Here is a 21,967-nt window from a genome sequence, read left to right as displayed (position 1 = left end):
TTGTAAAGACTTGCTTTACTTTTAGTTCTGGGAGAACAGGAAAGTCACTAGTTTTTTTTCTCTAAAAGTTAAAAAAAAATTGTACTCAATTTTTATTTTTTCAACACAGTGCTTAATTTGTTTACCGCTTTTGTCAAGTACAGTTGGGTAAATAATTATTTGATCTATTTCTGAAATTCTGGGTTTGCTCATTTCTAAAGAAATGAACACTAATTTTTATTGTAGTGTCATTTTAAAAGGAGAGAGGTAGAATATCAAGTAAAAATCAAGAAAACCAATTGCATAAAAATTACATAAAATGAGTGTTTGAGACAATGTAGCCAGAGTTCTGACACCCACAGTTTCGCTGTGTGCCCATGTTGCATGCAAAGCGTACCTGTCCACAGAATCAGTTTCTTCCATTCCAACATCTCCATCACCATGAGCAAGGCCAAAGAGCTGTGACAGCACATCAGGGACAATATTTGTAGACCTACACAAGGCTGGAATGAGGAATGAGACCATCACCAAGAAGCTTGGTGAGAAGGTGGCAACCATTGGTGCAATCATTTGGAAATGGAAGAAATTTAAAATTACCTTCATTCAGCCTTGGTCTTGAGCATCATACAAGATCTTCATTGGGTCAAGATGATCATGACAGAAAGTGGTGGATCCATCCAAAATTACACAGAAGGAGACTGTTAATCATCTGGAGACAGCTGGGACCACAGTCGACAAGAAATCTTGAGTGGGTCGGACTAGTAAAATTCCTGTTTATGTAGTATGAATGGCATAGAACAAATGACAATAAGGGAGGTCTTTATCAGTGCAAAAAGGTGTAAAAAAAGTATGAAAAGTGCCAAATATATGCCCTCCTGCTGTCTGTGGGCCAGATTAGAGTCTGTGGCGGGCCGGTTCTGGCCCCTGTGTCTTGTGTATGACACCCCTGATCTAAATGACTAAGAGAAGGCTTGGGAAAAAGTGCTGTGGTCAGCTGAAACCAAAAACAAGCTATATGGCATCAATTCAACCTGCTGTGTTTGGAGGAGGAGAAATACAGAGTATGACCCAAAGAACACCATCCCCACAGTCAAGCATGGAGATGGAATCATTATGCTTTGGGGCTGTTTTTCTGATTAGGGTACGGGGCAACTTCATTGCATGCATCGTGAAATCTTGGCTGAGAATCACCTTCCCTCAATGAGCACACTGAAGATGAGTCCAACACACACTGCCAAGGCAAGAAAGGCTGAAGAGGAATCATATTAAGGTAATGGAGTGGGCTTACCAGTCTCCAAACCTCAAGGATTTAGAGTTAGTCAAAATCCCACTTTAGATGTGTGCAAACCTGGTGACCAACTACAAGAAACGTGTTACCCCTAAACCAACAAGGGCTTTTTGGGATGTATGCTGATCATAGAAGGGCCCTAAACCGTTTTTGCCATTCGTATAATCTATAGATGCACACACACTCACAGGATGAGGACTGGTCGGTGTATTAGATTACAGTAATTGAACGTCTGTGTTACAGGGACATCTAGTGGTAAGAATTGGGCTCTGCATTTTGTTCATATGAGAGCAGGAAAAAAATTATTTAAATTATATTAAATAAACTTTCTTGAATGGTTAAAGACTCTCTCATATCCCGTGTAATACCGCTCTTTATACCGTACAAACAGACCTCAAGCGCAGCACCGTACAAAAGAGTTGTGGTGTTTACAGAGATTGAGTTGATAAAGTTGATTCAAACTTGTGACGTGTGCGTGTTCCACGTTGGCCCGGACGTGGCAGTCGGCAGTGCTCCTGTGTGGAAATCACGGTGAAAAAGCGGATCAGAGATAAAGCACCACAGTCTACGTGTGTGTTCCTGCTGCGGCTTGTGTCACCTCTACTCCCACAAAGTCAAACATCCACGGACAGTTATGGGGCTCACCATCTCGTCCATCTTCGGTCGGCTTTTTGGCAAAAAACAGATGAGGATTTTGATGGGTGAGTGCTAGCTTTAGATAGCGCTGTTAGCTAGTTGTTGATGAGCGTTCGTGGGAGAGCACTTCCCAGACTTCTAAAATTTGGGGGGAGAAAGAGGAGGAAAAGCACAAAGAAGAGACAATTATATTATATTAACTATTGTTGTTCTTAATATTTTGTTGTTTGAGAAAAGTAACATTTTTTTTTGTCGTCGTGGGTTTTAATTTTTTATGTGTGTGGTTTAAAAGAAGTTCCGTAGTAAAGTCTGTTAAAAAAGCATCATTTTAAAAGAAATTACGTTAAAATACTAAAAGAAAAATCTTATTGAAATGTTATTGTCATTGGCAAATGGGCACTTGAAAGAATAACAGTGCGACGATTAAAGCTGTAAATGTTTTAACTAAAAATGCTAACATACGTTGTTTGACGGTAACTCGTTACGGCGTTTTCACGTTGTTTAACTCGAGTAATTAAGCAATTATCTTCTGATGACGTTTATTTGCGCAAATGGCGTGACAGGGCACGATATTAGTCGACTTCTGGTGAGTGACTGGACTGGAGGAAGACGCTGTTACGCAATCAGTTCAATGTTCAGCACTGACTTGTATTCACTTTTAATATGAACGTTGACTTGTATTTAAACCACGTTGTTTCCCTGCAGTTGGATTGGATGCTGCGGGAAAAACGACCATCTTGTACAAACTGAAGCTGGGTGAAATTGTAACTACCATCCCAACCATCGGTGAGAGACTTTCCTTTAGTTTTCCTTTTACAACTTGAAGTTCAGTTATGGTTCTTTGATGGTTCCCTCCAGTGTTTAGCAGTGTTAAGAGCTTCTTCTTCTTCTTCTTCTGTAAAGGCTTTAATGTGGAGACGGTAGAATTTAAAAATATCAGTTTCACCGTGTGGGACGTGGGTGGCCAGGACAAGATCAGGCCTCTCTGGAGGCATTACTTCCAGAACACACAGGTATGTAATATGACCGTCATGCAGTTTTGTGACAACTTTGGATTAATAGCCTAAAGGTAATTTAGCTCAGTTCAAGCTTATCAAATCTCAATAACAGTTGCTTTAAAGTGCTTTATAGTGGAAGGTAAAGCTCACACAGTGTTAGAGAGAAAACTCCTACAGTCAGGTAAGCCTCAAGAGGAGGCGCTAGGTAACAGCAGGAAGAAAAAACTCAGTCAGAAATACACTTGGTTAAGGAAGCCATCCAGTTGGAGGTAGAGTGAAAGAGAAAGTAAAAAGAAGTGTGTAAATGAGACAGGCAGTACCGGAGGCAGTCTCCCAGCAGCCTGAGCCTATAGCAGCGCAATTAATGGATGCCCTAGGGCAGCGGTCCCCAATCCCCGGGCCTCGGACCGGTACCGGTCCGTGAGTCGTTTGGTACCGGGCCGCGAGAGTTGAGGCTCAGGTGTGAAATGTATGGTTTTCAGGGTTTTTATCGGTTTTCAGCGTTATTTTGTTATCGTTTTTATCGTTAACTCGGTTTTCCTGGGTCTTTTCACTTGTGTTATGAATAAATCTTCTTTTTTTCGGTACTGGTACTAGTTTTATTTTGTTGTATTTATCCGCGACACCTTAAAGGCCGGACCGGCCTTTAAGATTTATTCATAACACGTGAAAAGACCCAGGAAAACAGAGTTAACGATAAAAACGATAACAAACTAACGCTGAAAACCGATAAAAACCCTGAAAACCATACATTTCACACCTGAGCCTCAACTCTCGCGGCCCGGTACCAAACGACTCACGGACCGGTACTGGTCCGAGGCCCGGGGGTTGGGGACCGCTGCCCTAGGTCATTTGATCAGTACTATCTGTAAGCTTTATCAAAAAGGACAGTTTTAAATCTAATTTCAGTAGTAGAGAGGGTTTCTGTGTCTAAAATCCAAACTGGGAGCTGGTTCCACAGGAGAGGAGCTAAATAGCTGAAGGCTCCGCCTCCCACTTTACTTTAATTCCTTAATAGGGAGCCAATGAAGCCGATATGTGGGAAATATGAGCTCTCGTTCTTGTCCCTGTTAATACTTCTGTTAAAGCATTTTGTATTAGTTTGAGACTTTTCAGGGAACATTTAGAAAAACCAGATAATAATAAATTACAGCAGTTTAATTTATAAATAATAAAAGCACGAACTAGTTTTTAGCATTGCTCTGAGATGGGGTGTTTCTAATTTTAGTGCCGTTACATAGGTGAAAGAAAGCAGTCCTAGATATTTGTTTAATGGGCACATTGAAGGACACTTCCTGATCACAAACAACTCCCGAGATTCCTCGCAGTGTCCCTGGAGGCCAAGTTAATGGGATTCAAAGTAATCATCTGGTTGGATACCATGTTTCTGATGATTACATAATCTCATGTTTGGCATAACAATGTGTCATTGAGCAGTAGTAGCAGTTGGCAGCTAAGAAATGCAAAAGCAACAAAAAAAACTAAATGATGGCAACGCAGCCATAATGTTTAAAGCAAATGGATTTGTCAAAATACATAATGACTGGTTTTATTTTATGTCTTACATTTATTGTAGTTTAAGTCATTGCAGTTTCACCAAAGCTGTATGAACATGTCTTTAGTTGTTATCTTGTGGCATGTTTGAGTTGATCTTAAAATCTACATACCAGTACACTCACCATATTTGCTTTTCATTAAATGACCAACATTAAATTCTAATGTAATCACTTCAACAACCTCTCTTGTTGTGCAGGGCCTCATCTTTGTAGTGGACAGCAATGACAGAGAAAGAGTGGCTGAATCAGCAGAAGAGCTGTCTAAGATGGTGAGTTCTTGGCTAAATAAGAAAAACGGTTTCAGTTCTGTTCCCAACATGCTTTACAGGGACCCAAAGCATAAACCTAGTCTTTACAGGATGTACTTGATCCTTAAATATTTGTCTGTTTTTACTGTTAGATGACTATCCTCCTTACTGTAGGAGTCTGTTTGTAGTTTGAAGTGCTGATTGATTTGGTCGTGCCTAGAGAAACATGGATTTCTCATCATATTTTTACTTCTTCTGAGCCATCCAGAAGCAAGTAGTGTCTACTTTCTAGTGTTGCCTCACTGTTACTGGCATAGCCCATGAAAATGAAAGATGTGAGTATATGTGTGCATAAGCCTGTCCCAAAATAACAGCAGATCTTCATCCAGTTTACAATAACGGCCAAATAAATTCAAATTTACATATTGAAAATGGATTGAGGTATGTAAAACTGTAAAGTTTTACAAAATAATCATCGAGTTTGTGGACAAATAGAGTTGTACTGTTTGAGATGAGCATGCAACAATATTTACAGTGTAGAGCCATGAACCCGTGGTCCAAAAATTGAAGCGCGGAGGTGGTGGCATCATGATTTAAGATGACTTTGCTGCCTCGATAGGTCCCCGTAGTCAAGTTTATCAGGACTTGAAACGACAGTAAAGTCGAATCATTGGTGCCACACAAAGATCTAAACTCAGTAGTTTCACCCCATTTATTTTGCTATAACATGAAATCTTTAATCTGGTTTCTGCAGCTGCAAGAAGACGAGTTGAAAGATGCCGTTTTGCTGGTATTTGCAAACAAACAAGATCTTCCCAACGCCTTATCGGTCAGCGAGCTGACGGACAAACTTGGCCTTCATGCCCTTCGCAGCAAAACTGTAAGTAATTTGAGTAGAAAACAGTCTTTACACCAGAAAGAAAAAAAACAAAAAACAAGCACGTTTGGCGCTCTTTTCACAATCTCACATTATCTCACCCCCACAGTGGCACATTGAGTCTACCTGCGCTACCCAGGGCACTGGGCTATATGAAGGACTTGACTGGCTATCCCAAGAGTTGTCCAAGAACTGAGGAAGGACTGTTTGGATAGAAGAAAGAGACTAAACGCCACAAAATAGGACTGAAGGCACAGACATTCAGTCAAGAAACTTTCAAGCATTAGTCATCACACAAGGGATCAGGCTGGTGGAAAAAAAATTAATAACTCCTCTTTTTGATTGTGTTATCAGTTATCTCTTGACCTAGTGTCTATTCTCTTTTTGTTCCTACTTATCACCACTTATCATTTCCATTTAATGCCTTGGCTCCTGTCTAGGCAGCATCTGCAGTAATCATTTCCTTGTACTTAGACTTTATCTTCCTCAACCATTTACTAGGAGGGATATGACAAAATAAAAAACTTTATTTAAAGACAATTTATAGGCCACAAACTGTGAATGTTAGACCCAGCCCTGTGGTTCACCTCTGTGTCCTTAATCTAATGGCAACTCATTTTTGAAAAGGCTTGTGCCTTTTAGTCTGAGGTGCAGGAGGATTGCAGTGATTTTGTTACTAGTGTGGAATCACATGTATCCACAAAGGAGCATCGTGCCTTCTGGTCCCTCTTTGCCTAAATCTGAGTAATCCTTTCTTTATCACATTGTTAGGTCATGCTCCCTCCTAATATGCTTTTGTCTCTCTATGCTTATAAAATTATGCAATAAGATGTGGTGGATTGCATGCTGGGGTGCAGCAAAACCAAAGTGAGGACAGATTTCTTTCTGCAACTTATCCTGTTTGAACATCTGTGAATTTGGCTCATTTGCCTTTTTTCACTTTGTTTTTATGAACCACAATGGAAAAAGAGGGAACTTAAGCTCTTTTACCGTGTGATCTTCTATCCTCCCGACAAAAAATCTTTTTACTAAAAGGAGGAAGGAAGCATCTTTTCAGTGTTGACACACCACCAGTGTCATTGCAACACAGTAAAGCAGCATGGTTTTTTTTCTTTGTTGCTTTTGTCTGTTTCTCAGCTGTTGTACTGTTTTACAAATACTGTTTCATATCCCATACCTACCCATCAATTTATCTGGGTACATTCCAACATGTGCTTTAAGATGTTGACACTTGTCAAAAATATTCTCTAACAATATTTTCCAAATAAAGTTAGTGTTTAAAGATATTTTTCCGACTCTGCTCATTGTTGACGACATTCGGCGTCATTTGTCAGTGTTTTTTCAGGCCAGGTCTTTCTTGGCTTTCAGGTTTGTTTCATCATCAGTCAACATCTTTTTATCAGGAACCAGGCTGAGCGGAAATACCAGTATGTTTTGCGCTGTAACTTGGACAGACCTTGCAAATGGATCTCACCTTCTGCCTGTCTTTGCTTATATATTACTTGCTTTCAAGCCACCACATTTCCTAGCACGTCTTCCTTGGTGTTTGGGTATGACCCAAGGTCATCTGTACAGCGAACTGTATGGCTTCTGCATGTTGAAAATGGCCCTCAGGCAAGCAAGATTTTCTTTTAATTAATTAATTAATTTTGTTTACTAATGTAACTAAAGAGTTAAAGGAGAGGAAGCGATTTGACTGTAAACTAACAAACTGAGCTGGAGGAAAATAGCTATCAATGCTTTGAGGAAAACATTCAGCCTACGTGACCTTGATGCAGTTTCCCTTCATTTTGACTGCTAGTGGTATAAGATGGTGACTTGGAGAGAAAAGCAGGATTAGTTATGTGGATTTCTTCTAAATGTTAGTAAATGGCAATTTCCTGAATAAGAGTGTCTGGTCTTTTGTAGCAGTTTGGATGGAAAATGTCAAAGCTAAGTGCCAGGCTGTCAGATGCAGGGATTCAAGTTGAAAGGACTGAATAATAGAGAAGTATAATGACATATGGTGCACTGGAAAGGGCATAAAGGGAGAGCAGCTCACTCACAGCATCTGCTTAAATTAATACCACTGTCAAGTAAAGAGGAAGGGTAAAAAGTGGAAACGAAATGTTAAATGACTAGAAAATAAAATTGCTTTCAAATAAAAGCTTTGTAAAGTAGCTCTGTTCCCCCAGCATGTCCTGTGCTGAGCAGGAGCAGATGTGTGAAATTTATCCAGCATATAGTAATCATTTTTTAAATGGGAGATGAGCCCTAATTGGGATAGAAAAAAGTTGTATTATCATCTTTTCATCTTTACCATGTTGTTACTGTTGCAGCACTGCAGGGGGCGATAATGTCAAAGGGGAGTCAGTAGCTGCGACCAAATCCTCATTTAAGTTTGACAGTGTTTCTAGTAGATGTTGGCAGATGGCTTGAGCATGAAGTAAGGCTGCGGTTTAGGAAAGGCCTCAGAGAGGACTGGTGGCGGCTCCCGGGCTGGGCAGATCCCAGTGTACTAATGAGAAGTGAATTTATTGCACAAACAGCTTGTAGTGCAGGAGGTGGTCATACAGACGGAGAACCAGGGGCACATATCGTCGTTTATCTCCAATTCACAGCAGTTTAGTGTGCAATAAGATTAAAATGTGTGGCAATTTTCTGCCATGAAGACTTTATAGTCAATCAATTTTCAATAAATCAGTTGCCATAGTCGTCAGACTGATCTGGTGTGAGATGATCTGAGATCACCGTATAAGCACAACATTTACACAGTCTCTCTTTTGGTGCTTGTTACAGTTTCTCAGCATATCAAGTGGAGTAAAATCATGTATGACGCCAGGTGCTAAGTAATTAGGACATACACAGAGTTTATAGGTGAAGGTGTAAGGATATAATTGGCTTGCTATGATGCATGAGTGTCTGTTCTAATGTATTTATGACAGCTAATCAGGCTTAGTGGAGCTGGGTCATCACACAGTTTTGTGAGTGGGTGCAAGCGGTGTGCATCAAGACAGATGAGCCCATGTGTACTCTGCTTTGTTGATCAGTTTTTTTCTTCATATTTCTTAAAGCCTCATAGAAATACATTAAATGGGATTTAAACCATCACTTCTCAACATAAACAGAAAGGTAAGCATTACATTTAATTGCTGTTTATTACATATGAAGCTATATAAAAACAATATAGTTGGACTGTTCTTAAAGCAGAACACTTTCAGACATGAGATCCTTGCACAGTAAGTAAAATGACAGCTAAAAGTAATATAAGCTGCATGTTTGTCAGAGTTGAAGGACGAAGGAAGCTGCTATTTCTTCCAGGTGAGGCATCCTTCACAGATATAATACGTTAGCAAAAGCTGATTTGCAGGTTTTACATGTGCAGGATGATGCCGACGTTGACCCCTCACATACCGGTACCACAGCCCACCTATTCCCAGGCCAGGGAGAATCTGGTGAGAGCTATCCCACCCAAGCTCCTCTGTCTACTGGCCTGTGGAGGTAAAGATTGTCGCTACGAGGGACCAGAGTGCTGGAAGCTGAACCAGCAAGTTATTCGAGGCATTTTCTCCTCCTGGTGAGAGTGTTTGGCAATCTCACACATAATTTTGTGTTGCGCGTGTTTTCGCAAAACGGTAAGGAGTCCATGCTGACTGTGAACTTCTACTTGTCTCAGGGTAACAGATGACATAGTTGCCATGGCAAGACCATCAAGTTATCTAATTGAGAAGTACAACATCATAGATCAGTTTCAAAGGTAATCACTGGTCAGTATTGTCTGTGTAGTAAATTGATGCATGACGCCTGCAACCTTACAGTAATTACTGCAAAAAAGGAAGGACATAAAGCATCTTGTATCACTTTTTTACAACGACACTTGATGATCGTAGTAGTTTTAAAACTTCTGGAACTGTGGACACATAGCAAGTAACAAACAAAAAACCTTTGAGATGAACACCAAGTGTCTGCAGGTTTCCTCCAGTCTTTGACTTTATTTGCAGGTTAAACATCAGGTCGATCGTTAACATGCAGCTCCCAGGCGAGCATGCTCACTGTGGACCTCCTCTGGACCCTGAAAGTGGTTTCACCTACTCTCCTCAGATCTTCATGGACAATGACAGTGAGATCTTAAAACACTGAAAGCAAAGCATATTTATTTTCAATACAGAAAACAGTTTATTTTGTGTGCAAACATTATGCTGATGGCTTTAATGCTCTTTCCTTCAGCTCACTATTCTTATGTACATATGTTTATCTGCAGTTTACTTTTACAACTTTGGGATGCCAGATTTTGGAGTGTCATCTCTTGTTGGGTTAATTGACGCAGTGAAGGTTATTGCCTTTGCGGTGAGGGAAGGAAGAGTGGCCGTGCACTGTCATGCAGGCCTGGGGAGGACAGGTAGGGTTAAAAATATATTCCATGTAAGTAAGTATTGCATGTTGCAGATTGGCCACATATAATGCTCTTGCTGTGTTCCTGATCGCCAGGTGTCCTGATAGCTTGCTACTTAATCTACACCTTGCGCATCAGCCCGAGTGAGGCCGTCCACTTTGTGCGGATTAAACGACCTCGCTCTATCCAAACCCGGGCACAGATAAGCAAGGTGTTTGATTTTGCTCGCCTGCTTAGCACACAGCTGGTTCAATACCCAGACCTTAGCCTGAGACACGGAGCCCCTTTCACCCTGCAGCACTATCTAAACCGACAAGCACTCCTACTGCACGGCAAGGAGGCTCGCAATCTCAGACAAACACCAAAGGTCTGGATTTTGTCATCATAATACATTAATCCTGTGTCATGAAATGCCTGGATTGTAGAGCAATTAACCTTCTCCTCTTTTCTGACTTCCACTTGATTAGGTGGTGTACCTCCTGTGTGTGCGTCTCTCCTGCTTGGCTCTGGGTCTTCCTTCACCTCCAGAGGTCTATACTGAACTGGACAAGAGGTCCGCACTTAGGGTCCTGAGCAGCACTGTGAGAGAGACTCTGGTGTCCAAGCAGTACTTGCCCTTGCTGAGAGAAGGTCATAGAAGCTCGTGGGCAGGTTCGGGGTCAATGTCCTCATGGGATGACCCGTTAGGATTCTTGGAGAGGAAGAGGGAGGTACTGATGGACAAACGCAGCTACAGTGACTCTGATCTCAGCAAGATCAAGGTAAATGAGGTCAAATTTTAAAATTGTGCATCCAGAATTATTCAAATTCTTGAATAATAATGTAAAATGGGTCTGGTTATAAAGGATTTGTCCCCCTTTGTTGCGTTTTGTACTGAAGGGATCGGAGCTGAATCCATACTGCACCACAGCTCTTGGTGATGAGAAACACTGGTGTTTGCCGGAACGTATGCGAGCTGATCTCAGACCAGTTAGTCCAGTTTTTGGTGGGCTTTCATCAGGCTACCAAACCACCAAAAAGGAAACTCATATACTCAATATTCCAGTGTCCAGCATGAGAATAAACAGCAGCTGTGCTAAGCAGTCAAAGTGCAAGGCTAAAAAGGCTCTACCCAAATACAGTTCCAATGTGGAGGTAACCTTACATTTATTTTTATAAATGGTAACAGTAAAGAAAGCTTTGCTGTGGATGTGTTCTAACCAATGTCACATGCAGCTGTGCAGAAATCCACATAACCTAGGCCCGACCTCGACGGCTCGTCCTGTAGCTAAAGCAATGTCAGAGCAGGGTCCTCCAGGAGAAACAGTTCTGCAAAGGTCGGCTCTGCTGCAGGTAAAACGAACAAACAAGTAATCATTGTTATGAATCAGAACATATCAGTGAATTAATACTACCACTCACTTTTTCTATAGGAGGAACTGAATAGTAGTGAGTGTGGCTGGGCTCTGCTGGTCACTGAATCAGATCCTCATGTTCTCTGCTGTCTCTTGTGGACCTGGCTGGAGAAGCTGAGGGTTAGTGGCGTCACACAAGGGATTTCTGATTAAGCACCCTGTACTGCAGTAAACATTTGTCTCTCACTTTTATTGGTTTTCTCCAATCTCATTCAGGACCCTGTCCTCAGTGCCGAGGACATAGAAAGACTGAGTATTAGAGCAAGCAACAGGAATCCTCTCAGTGTGCTCAAGAAAGTAAGCAAACAATCTCCTGGGCTTTCTTACTAAGCATTTATACATTTATACGTAGATCTCCTTAGATGCAAGATGTTATTTGGGATATTACATTGTTACAGCCACAGAGACACACCATTTACTGTCTGCTGAGCTGCGTGAGCACAGTCACCAGCCTTTGTCCACACAGAGAGGAGGCAGTGCTTCACCGCCTGATACGGGCACTTACAAGGGTAAGACAGAGTGGAAGTTCAATGAGTAAATCATGTTGCATTTGTTCTAAATATGAAAACTTTTTTTCAAGTGTTATAATTTTCCTTTTTTTTAAAAATAAACACACATATATACATGTATCTTACAGCGCTCCCAAGAGGAAATGGAAAGCCTTGCACCTCTAATGAAAGTCATGAAGGCCACTTTGAGAGAAACCTTCCACAACTACAGATACTTCACTAGAGCCTGCAGCACCAATGCTACACTTTGAAGACAAGAGTTTATACAGAAACAAAAACTGATACTGCATATTGTTGTTGTTGTTGGGGTATCCCCCCCCCCCCCCCAGAGACATTTTGACAAATCAGAGGAAAAAAAATTGAGGTGCAAGCACTTAAATAAATGATTGCTTAATTCTGTCTAATTACTTTAGTTGTAGGATCCTGTAAGTGTTTGCCATCACACTGAGATGCCACTTTTTTCCCTAATTCCAAATATGACAAAATAGAGCACCCACTGTGAAAAATGCCCTTTACAGTTTGGTTTTTGGAGTGCATTTAAAGCAGAATTTGATATATAAAGACCAACCTCCCCCTTCATGTCTCATATTTATCTTCCTTTTTTTAAAATATCCCTATTTCACAATAAATGTGGGCCTAACAAAATTGCTAATAACCTATACTGATTTAGATGTAAGAAATAAAGTATCACCTACACAATCTAACGAGAACTATTACCTGCTCTACTCTTTCAGTCTACCGGTAAGCCATGTTAATGTGCTTCAATTGTAACTGTCCCCTCTGGCACTAAAACATTTTGTTTATGATGTGTCCTGCTTACACTGTTACACACTTCACAGGGGACAATGAAAATGTGCCAATGTCTATAAATTAAGCCTAAGATATTTCCAGTAGAGGGCATTAAGATTAAGTCATATATTTGTTTGTTTCCGTGGATTAAGATGATTTGAAGTATTTGAAACAGTTACCAGGCAAAGAGTAACAACTACATCTGTGCCATGGACCAGTCCTGCATAGAGTGCTAGAAAAGTGGTTAAACTTGAAATAAAGTTAGAATTAAAAAACAAACATTTAATGAGTTTAGCACTGAATAGTATATCAGGTCCTGTCATTAGTTCTAAGAGGTTAAATCCAAGCAGTGTGCCCACAGTGTGACCCTGTAGCAGAACAGCATTTCATACCTAATAAATCATTTACAACATCTGCATAATGTATTGCATGTATATACTTCTTGCATGTCTCTGGTTAAATGTGAGTGAGTCAGATATTATACCAGGGAGCCAAGACACCCCAACAGAGCTGACTAGAAACCTTTCCCTTTTTTTCATTGTTATTATTAGTAGTATTTTTTTATCGGTCAAACTGGTTAAAGAACATTATATCCAACACATATTAAGAATAAATGTCAGAGAGTCATTGCCATGGAAACGTTGTCATAGTGAAGTTGACAACCATTAAACAATCTGTGTTTGGGTTCAGCGCACATGCTCATTTCTGTGGAAAAAGCCTGTCACGGACTCTAAGCAGGATCGGGATTTTGTGAGGTAAAAATCACGAATCTGTTTACTTTATTTCACCAACTGAATAAAACTGAAAGCAGTCAGTGATTCGTTAGTTTGGAACGCAAACGGTAGAAACAGTTTTTATTTTTTTTGTTTTTTTTGGTGAAAGATTTACAGCTTTTTCTGTTAAAAACATAATCAACCAGGCCTCTGCCAAACAAAAGTCAAGCGTAAGTAAAGCCATGTATGATTCATGAACTTAGCTCGATGCTTTATATAACTCATTAACATGGCTAGCGCTTGTTTTCACAGGTGAGCGAAAAGCTGTTTTATAATTATTGATCACTTATGCTCAATCAGTGCGAGTTAGCAAATGACTAACGTTTCTTTCTGGCGTTAGTGTTGTTATTCATATGACATATGAAATGAGTTATGGTTGTCATTGTTATTATTGTTTCAAATCTGTTGCCATGATTAGCACCGTGGTGTTGCTGTTCCAGGTGAAGCCACACTCGTGTTACTACTGAGCCACTCAGAAAGGTGCAGGATTTGAAAGAACTTTGAGTTGGCAAACGCTTAAAGAGCCTTCATCGATAGTAATGCACTTTCATGACATGGCAAATATGCTCAGCAGAAATCTGCTAAATCAAACATGTGGACCTACCTGCTGTGGTTAATAAGGGATCAGCTGAATATATATATATATACCACAGAAGGATGAGTGATTTTATCTTTTTTCTTTCTTTCTTTCTTTTTTAATGTGCAAACCCCCCTTAGTCATTTTATTTTTTTTCCATGTCTTTCTCTGTCAAGGTAATAATGAAGGCTGATCCCTGGGTTGGCACCTGGAGGCCCCACAAGCCAAGAGGTCCTATAGCTGCCCTCTATGGTAGCCCGGGGCCCAAGTATGCACTGCCTGGACTCACAGGTAGTGTTAGAGAATTTTTTTTTTGTTATCAGCACAATTATTATTAGTAGTAGTAGCAGTAGTATTCAATAAGGGTGTGTTCTTCTTCTATGATAAAGGTGTGTCTCAGCACGACCCTACCAAATGCAAAGCCCCAATGTTCAGCTTTGGGATGCGTCGTAAGGAGGTCAATAATAACGTTTCCCCTGGGCCAAGATACCTGATTCCCACCAACATGACCAGAGAGGGCCTGAGTGGCATGCCTTCATTTTCACTCCACGGCCGTCCAAAGGAGCCCAAGTTCTTCGAGCCTCCTGGACCAGGTCAGCAGAACTCCTAACACATTAAACGCATATGAAGATGCTTTACTCCTGGTCTCAGTGTCTTTATACAAATTTCTTTGTTGCTGTCAGGTCAATATTCCCCAGAGCACTCAGCAAAGTGGATCTACCGCGCTGCGCCTGCTTATTCACTGTTAGCCAGGCACAAGGAATTAGGTGGCAACAAAACACCAGGTAAAATATGTATTTGTTGTTTTGTATTTGTACTATGAATAAAAAAGTTTCATAGTACAAAATCTGTAAGCTTTATCTCTTGCTCCTACTGCAGGTCCTGCAACCTATTCCCTGCCTCCCATGATAGGGAACACTGCGGTTGCATCTTCTGCTCCCTGCTTCTCATTACGTGGCCGCAACAAAATCGGAACCTTCTATGATGACCAAAGCAAGGTGCAGAGTTATATATGTAACATGTCTTTTAAGAGTTATATTTCCCTGAAAAATTTTGTCATTTTTTAATGAATTTATATTATTGGGAGGTTTTAGTTTCTTTGTGTGACCTTTGACTTCTCATGGACATCAGTTCCAGTAGTTTCCCACTGTACTCCTGTTTACAGATTAAACCTGTGTATAATCTTTACATCTTGTCTTTTTAGTGTAAAGCGTTTGTTTTTGGCTGAGTTTGTATTAGTTTGCTGTAAACAATTTTTTATGTCTTCTAAGTAATATTTATTGAATTAATACAGGTTAATATTGGTGGTAGTTATGAGGATTTGGTGTTAATTTAATCATTAAAAATAGAGTTTACACATCACTCTATGTAGTCCTCTAAAAAACTAAGTAAGCCCCATGGTTCGATAGCTTGTAGAGCCTTCATCAGCAATAACGTGAAGCAACATGGAGTAATCTTTCCCTGTATAACGTTTCTCTGATATGATTGTGGAGGTATTTTATCTCAGTCTTCTTTACAATATTGCTTCAGTTCATAGAAGTCTGCAGGCATTCCTTTATGCACAGCTCTTTTAAAGCCCCTTTAAGGCATTTGTGCTGATACGCTGTTTTGTTTTCTCCAAATGTGGTGCTGTGCGGTATGGACAAACATCTCCAACACTGGTCTTTGTTGTCTGTTAAGAAATGTTCTGGAAGTCTTGTGGTTTGATCCAATGCAACATTACACATGAAAACCATGCTGCCACGTTTTTTTTTATAGAGAAGACTATTTCTTTTGGCAACACTTCCAAACAAGCTGTACTTATTCCTTTGTTTTCTAATTCTACTGTCATGAACTTTTTCATTTAACCTGCTAACTGAGGCCTGAAATGTCTGTTTTTGTAGAGGTGCTCAGACTGGCCTGTGAAAAACTTTTTCATGTGACTAGTAAAAACAGTGTTTAACAGTTGTAATGGTTATACATGGTTATATAATGCATTTCATTGCAAATTTCACTTCCATTAAAATTTATCTAAATCATTGTAGCTATTATATATAGCTATTACACCTCTCCCCCAACAGGACCACTAGCTGACTGATAAGGTGTGTGCCATCACATTAAATTTCATTACTCAAATTCCAAAAATATATACAAAGCACATATAAAAACCTGCACAGAAATTGCATTGCATCATGATTATATATTAACAAATTTTCTATTTTATCTCATTTGCTGATCTACTTTTGAAATGGCTCATAAGTGAAATTTGCTAAGACAAGTTAAGATGAGAAGGGAGAAACACCCTTCAACCATCTTGTGGTTGTTGATATTGTGTAGTTTGTCAACTAGAGGGCACTTTGTAACTTACCTGCTGGCAACAGGTGTTTGCAAATCCACAAATACAACAACCAGCTGATCCAAGCAGCTATAGGCAGATTGTAAGTGAGTAACCTACAGCTTGTTGGAGCAGAGAACAAGTTTATTTTTAAACTGCACTGTCATATCATCTAAGTAAGGACTCATAAGTGATGATACGCAACAAATGCTTGGAAAATCTGTTTATGTTCCATGTGTCTGACAGAAAAAAAATAAATTGCCAAATATTGGTATCTTAAAAAATCCTCCGTCAGGCTCTATTCCCTATGTATATGAAACAAAACCATAACCACAACACAGACTGTAGCAGGACAGTGTGAGGCCAGACTGGTTACATACAGGTATAAAAGTTACTCAAGCAAACCCTAAAAAGCTAAAACCAAACCAAAACAAAAAAACCCCCTAGCAACTGTGGTTTACTGTTGTTGTCTATACTTTTGTTTCTCTTGGCTGCAGACTCCTGGCCCTGCTGCCTATAAAGTTGTGGACCCCAGTATTTATGGGCAGAAGCCTCCTCAATTCAGCATGACAGGCCGCAACTTCACTCCCGGTGAAACCACAGCGAAACCAGGACCAGGAGCATACAACCCTGAGCAAGTAAGAAACCTGATCATGTCGTGTTCTTATTATCCTAAATGCTCCACAAATATGAACATTTTTTATTCATCAAGATTTTTCCTTCCTAGGTAAACCTCACAAAAACCAAAGCCCCGAGCTTTACCTTTGGATTGCGTCATTCTGAGTACATCCTACCAGCTCCTGGGAATGTTATGGAATAGTGTCCTCTGTCATCTCTTAATTTAACTGGAAATGACCACAGAAGTTTTTCAATAAAGCATAAAATACAAACTGCTCAGCGCAACAGTGAGATTGTATTTTGATGCCAAAGAATTTAGGCCAGATTTCTCCATTTGTCATATTTGAGGTCAGTTAAGGAAAAAATACTTTAAGAAATTGCTCGTCTTTTTACAGAATAAGATAAATTTACTGTTTCTGTCTTATGTCTCAACTTTGTGGAATTTCCAGGTTACGGTTTAGCCTTTTGCGCAGAGTTTATAGCAGAACCTCTGCAATCCCAATTCCTGAGTTAGCCATTTGGTATTTTGCAAAGTGCCACTTTAATGTGCATCCAACTTTCATACCAGGCTGTATGATACATACAAACTACATGATCAGTGATATTTTGCTTTTGCTATTTATATTATCCACAGAGCCACTAAATTGTTAAAGTCAGCCGATACAGAAGATTTAATACCTGTAGACATAGCCTATGTGCAAGAATAATGTTATTTTGCTTTTATATTTGGCCAAATACTAGCAGCTTATGAAACAGATTGTTGGCTTTATGTGAAAAGAAAAAAAATGTGTGAAACTGCCTAATAGATCTGTGAAAAGGGTTTTTAGAGAACTCCATGCAATCCTGTGAAAACCTAAGTACACGCTTACACTAGTACACTCTGTGATGGGTTATAAGGACATTTCCAAACAATTTAATTCTACAGTGAGAAAAACTATTCAAGGCAGTTGCCAGATATTTGTCTTTGTAGGAATGTATTTCCCAGCAAAATCAACCCAAAGTTAGACATTGCAATGCTCAGACAAACTGCAAAGAAATCCAAGCGCTACATCTCAGACTCTACAGGCCTGAGTTATATCATGTTTAAAGTTTATGGCACCACAATCCAAAAAAGGCTGAACAAGCATGGCTTCACTGAAGCCCTCTTTTCTCTAAAAAGAGCACTGCAGCAAAGCTTAGTTTTGCATCTCAACGAACCACAAGACTCCTGGAAATATCTTCTTTGGACAGAGAAGACCAAAGTTCACAGCACCACATTTAAAGAAAACTAAAGAGAGCATATCAGTACAAACACCTCATACCAACAGTCAAACACAGTGGTGGAGGAGTGATGATGTTGGCTGGTTTTGGAGCCACAGGACTTGGGGACTTTGTATCTTGGGCATCTTTCCTAGGTTTTGTTGTATAGCAAAGTTTTGTAGAATCAAATGTGATGCCATCTGTCCTATGAATTAAGCATGGCCAAAACTGGGTCACTGATTACTTCAAATTATTGCTGCTAAAGCTGGTTAGAGGCAACCAAATCACTACTGTAGTTACACTGTTTTTTCATTCCAAATATGACAAGATAGAGTACCCACTGTGAAACATGCCCAACAAAATGGCTAATAACCCCTACTACAGGGTGGGCCATTTATATGGATACACCGTAATGACATGGGAATGGTTGGTGATATTAAAGTCCTCAAACTCATGAAAGAATAAAGTTAAGTTGAAACCAAGCACACCATTGTTTTTCTTGTGACATTACCAATAAGTTTGATGTGTCACATGGCCCTCTTCCTATTGAAAAACAAAAGTTGTATCCAAGATGGCCGACTTCTAAATGGCCACCATGGTCACCACCCATCTTGAGGAGTTTCCCCCTCACATATACTAATGTGCCACAAACAGGACTTTAATATTACCAACCATTCCCATGTTATTACGGTGTATCCATATAAATGGCCCACCCTGTATTTTAGATGTAATTTAATGATTTTTAGTGTGCTTATTGTTTCACACACTGCTTCTGCATTTGACCTTTCCTTATATAAACAAATGGACCCAGTACTAAGACCTGGTAAAAAAAATAAAAAAAAGTAGCCATTTTTTTTAATATGTATGTAAAACCTTTTAAGAACCTATGCTTCCAGAAAAAGTCAAAATAGAATTCATGTGTTTCATAGTTTGGTCATATATTTCTCCCCCTCTTACATGCTACAAATGTCAGCGATATTGGCATATAGCAGCACTCTACAGAGGACAGCAAAGGTGTACTAGGTGTGTGGATGAACATAGGTATGAGAAATGTTGGGCCAGATACATTTTTTTAGTGTTGGAGGAAAGCACATGGTGATATATGAGGAATGTGAAGCTAGGAAGAAGACCACTGAGGTTGTGCAGGTTAAAACGGGTAACAACATAAGCTATGCCGAGGTTGTTAAAAGGTGCAAAAACAGAAAGGAAAAACGGAGATAGGAAGACTTCAACAGATGTCATCATCAGGTTTGACTCAATTAGAGAGAACAGATACTGAAAGCACAGTGGAAAAGATATTCATTGCATATGTAATCAACTGTGCTGATCAAGTAAAATACAAGACAGAAAAAATCTAAATGGTTGTGAGGGGAGCACAATCATTTATGAGAGGGATTTCATGGGAACATATACACAAAAGACCAGGGAAGATGGGAAGCCAGGAAAATCACAAGAGAAGATAATACGATTATGTTGCAATAGAATTCCAGAAATTTATTAGAAAATGGACAAGAGTTTAAAGGATTCATAAAATTCTTTTTAATAAGACACCTTATATCATTTGCATCCAGGAAACATGGCTCACACCAAATTTAGATTTTTTAATCAAAGGATATAGCAGTGTAGGTAGAGATAGGAAAGAAAGTAAAGGAGGAGGATGTGTAATTTTTGTAGAACAAGGTATTCAGTATAGAGTTCTAGCAATAGGCATGCAGTTGAAATATATTGTAATTGAAACATGGCAAAGAAAGGAAGTATTAAAGTTGTTAATTTTTGCAATCCATATAAAAGGCTGTCATTATATTCTATGGAAGAAATGGATACGTACATAGAAGGAAAAGTGGAATGGTGTGGAGACTTTAATGCTCACAGCACAGTATGAGGTAATTATAATAATGAGAATGGAAATGTAACTGAGGAACTCACGGAAAACAAAAAGTATGTATGTTTGAATGATTGAAGTGGAACAAGAGTGAATGCAAGAGCGGGTATAGAAGAAGTAATTGATCTCACTTTGGTTTCAGAGTCACTAGCAGGCATTAGTAGATGGAAAGTAATTAGAGATAACACAATAGGTAGTGATCACGATCCTATAATGACAGAAATAAGGTCAAGGTCAAGGTCAGATTTATTTATATAGCACATTTCCAACAGCCGATGCTGCACAAAGTGCTTAACAATAACAATAAAATTAAAAACTACAGTGTAGTTTGAATGTGGAAGAGTATGGAATGGGAGCGGTAGAGATGTGTTTCAGTAGCGCTGATTGGGAATCGTTTAGGCTCATAAGTGAACAGGAGTTACAAAAAGTTGATTTAAGTGTTGGTGTTGATGTTGATGATTTTAATTTATCTGTGTGTTGTGCCATTTTAAAAGTGGCAAATTGATTTATAAAGGAGAAAGGAGGTAAGACCAAGAAGAAGACTACCGTGGTGGAAAAAGAAATGTGATGAAGCAATTAAGGCTCGAAATAAAGCTTTCAAAATGTTGAAAAGAAATTGTAACGCTCAGAATCTTATTGAGTATAAAAGGTTACAGGGTAATTTGAGAAGAGTTGTAAAAAATGCAAAGAGAGATTTGTGGAGGAATTTCTGTAATTCAGCAGGAAGACAGACTAAAATAAATCAGGAATGGTCAATGATGATGAAAATGATTGGGATTAAAAGAGAATATAGGTATCCAATCCTGAGTGATGGAGAAATAACAGCAATTAGAAACGAAGAGAAGGCTAATATGATGGCAAAATCATTTGCTAAAATTCATAGTTCAGACAAAATCGATGGAAAGGAAAAGAAGAAAAGGACAGACATTGGCAGAGAATGGATAATTATTAAGACAAGAGGGAGATACTAATGATTTACTAAATATATAATTTACACAAACAGAATTGAACAGGGCTCCTTGTTAGGAGAAAGAGGTAAAGAAGTCAAAGAGTTTTGGGTGGACAGCAACCTAGAAAGCAATAGAAATTCAAAAAGATCAAATTAATATAAGCCCAGTAGTCCCATTACCAGTAGCACCACTACTTTCAGACTCTAGTTCATCATTGGCCTGCTTGGATAACAGTCCTTCAGATGCCTGACCAGACAAACTGCTGTTTTCTACAGTCATTGGATGGGAGTGATTGCTAAATTTGTCTGGATACCAGCACATTATTTTATTGTCAATGAGGTGGCAGATAAAATTGCAACGCAGGCTGCTAAAGGAGATCAAGTCGGTTTACATAGCAGTATTAGCAAAACTGAAATGAGGAGCACGATAAAACAGAAAATGAGGGAAAGATGGCAAAAGTGGTGTGAGGAGGAGAGGACGGGGAGATAGTTTTATTCTATTCAAAGGAAAACCAGAAGAGAAGAGACAATAATATCTCGAATCAGATTTGGACACACTGGATTAAACAGTTCAATATTCATTATAGGGAAACATGAAATGGGGAAATTTAGTCGCTGTGGAATAAGTGAAACCATTCATCATTTTCTGTTGCATTGTCAAAAAATATCAGGAAGAAATTTATTCATTTTCATTATTTGGTATGAGCGGATTCTGGTCCACACTCCAAACCAGTTGGTGGCGGTAATGCACCACATCGTTGTTTGCGAACCTCCAAAACCCCTTAGCAGAAGAAGAAGAAGAAGAAGAAGAAGAAGAAGCAGAAGCGAATGACTGAGGATTTTAGACAGGCACCTGTAAAGACAGCCGGATACAGTGCGAAGTGGTCCTGCGGGCGTCCCCGTTGCATAGAAACGAAAATTGTCGGGGACGTCGCACATTTACAAACTTGAGCTACCTGTTAACCCCGA

General features: G+C 39.5%; 3 protein-coding genes across 4 annotated transcripts; all 3 read left to right on the top strand.

Annotated features, from left to right (window-relative positions):
* The first annotated feature begins 1,732 nt into the window (after window positions 1-1,732).
* Window positions 1,733-6,868, top strand: LOC102199598 (ADP-ribosylation factor 5-like). The gene is made up of 6 exons (XM_005745990.2): window positions 1,733-1,968; window positions 2,609-2,689; window positions 2,807-2,916; window positions 4,655-4,726; window positions 5,460-5,585; window positions 5,692-6,868. The coding sequence occupies exons 1-6, from the start codon at window positions 1,902-1,904 to the stop codon at window positions 5,776-5,778; spliced, it is 543 nt and encodes a 180-aa protein (XP_005746047.1). The 5' UTR covers window positions 1,733-1,901; the 3' UTR covers window positions 5,779-6,868.
* Window positions 6,869-8,552: 1,684 nt separating this feature from the next.
* Window positions 8,553-12,170, top strand: LOC102199307 (protein tyrosine phosphatase domain-containing protein 1). Its single transcript, XM_005745989.1, has 13 exons — window positions 8,553-8,693; window positions 8,947-9,138; window positions 9,238-9,318; window positions 9,563-9,681; window positions 9,823-9,960; window positions 10,050-10,321; window positions 10,422-10,715; window positions 10,834-11,088; window positions 11,170-11,286; window positions 11,367-11,468; window positions 11,565-11,645; window positions 11,747-11,857; window positions 11,986-12,170. The coding sequence occupies exons 2-13, from the start codon at window positions 8,948-8,950 to the stop codon at window positions 12,106-12,108; spliced, it is 1,884 nt and encodes a 627-aa protein (XP_005746046.1). The 5' UTR covers window positions 8,553-8,693; window position 8,947; the 3' UTR covers window positions 12,109-12,170.
* Window positions 12,171-13,266: 1,096 nt separating this feature from the next.
* cimap1b (ciliary microtubule associated protein 1B) lies at window positions 13,267-17,203 on the top strand. 2 transcript variants are annotated; one of them, XM_005745987.1, is made up of 7 exons: window positions 13,267-13,401; window positions 14,173-14,287; window positions 14,386-14,589; window positions 14,680-14,781; window positions 14,876-14,994; window positions 16,808-16,948; window positions 17,038-17,203. In XM_005745987.1, the coding sequence occupies exons 2-7, from the start codon at window positions 14,179-14,181 to the stop codon at window positions 17,128-17,130; spliced, it is 768 nt and encodes a 255-aa protein (XP_005746044.1). In that variant the 5' UTR covers window positions 13,267-13,401; window positions 14,173-14,178; the 3' UTR covers window positions 17,131-17,203. The 2 variants fall into 2 exon arrangements, with proteins under 2 accessions (XP_005746044.1, XP_005746045.1); XM_005745988.1 differs by lacking the exon at window positions 13,267-13,401 and adding an exon at window positions 13,440-13,589.
* The last annotated feature ends 4,764 nt before the right edge of the window (window positions 17,204-21,967 follow it).

This window comes from Pundamilia nyererei, unplaced genomic scaffold (assembly GCF_000239375.1).
Source record: "Pundamilia nyererei isolate P.nyererei 1_Seehausen unplaced genomic scaffold, PunNye1.0 scaffold00170, whole genome shotgun sequence".
Classification (NCBI taxonomy): domain Eukaryota; kingdom Metazoa; phylum Chordata; class Actinopteri; order Cichliformes; family Cichlidae; genus Pundamilia; species Pundamilia nyererei.
Note: the sequence above shows the minus strand (reverse complement) of the source record. Positions and strands in the feature narration are given on the sequence as shown.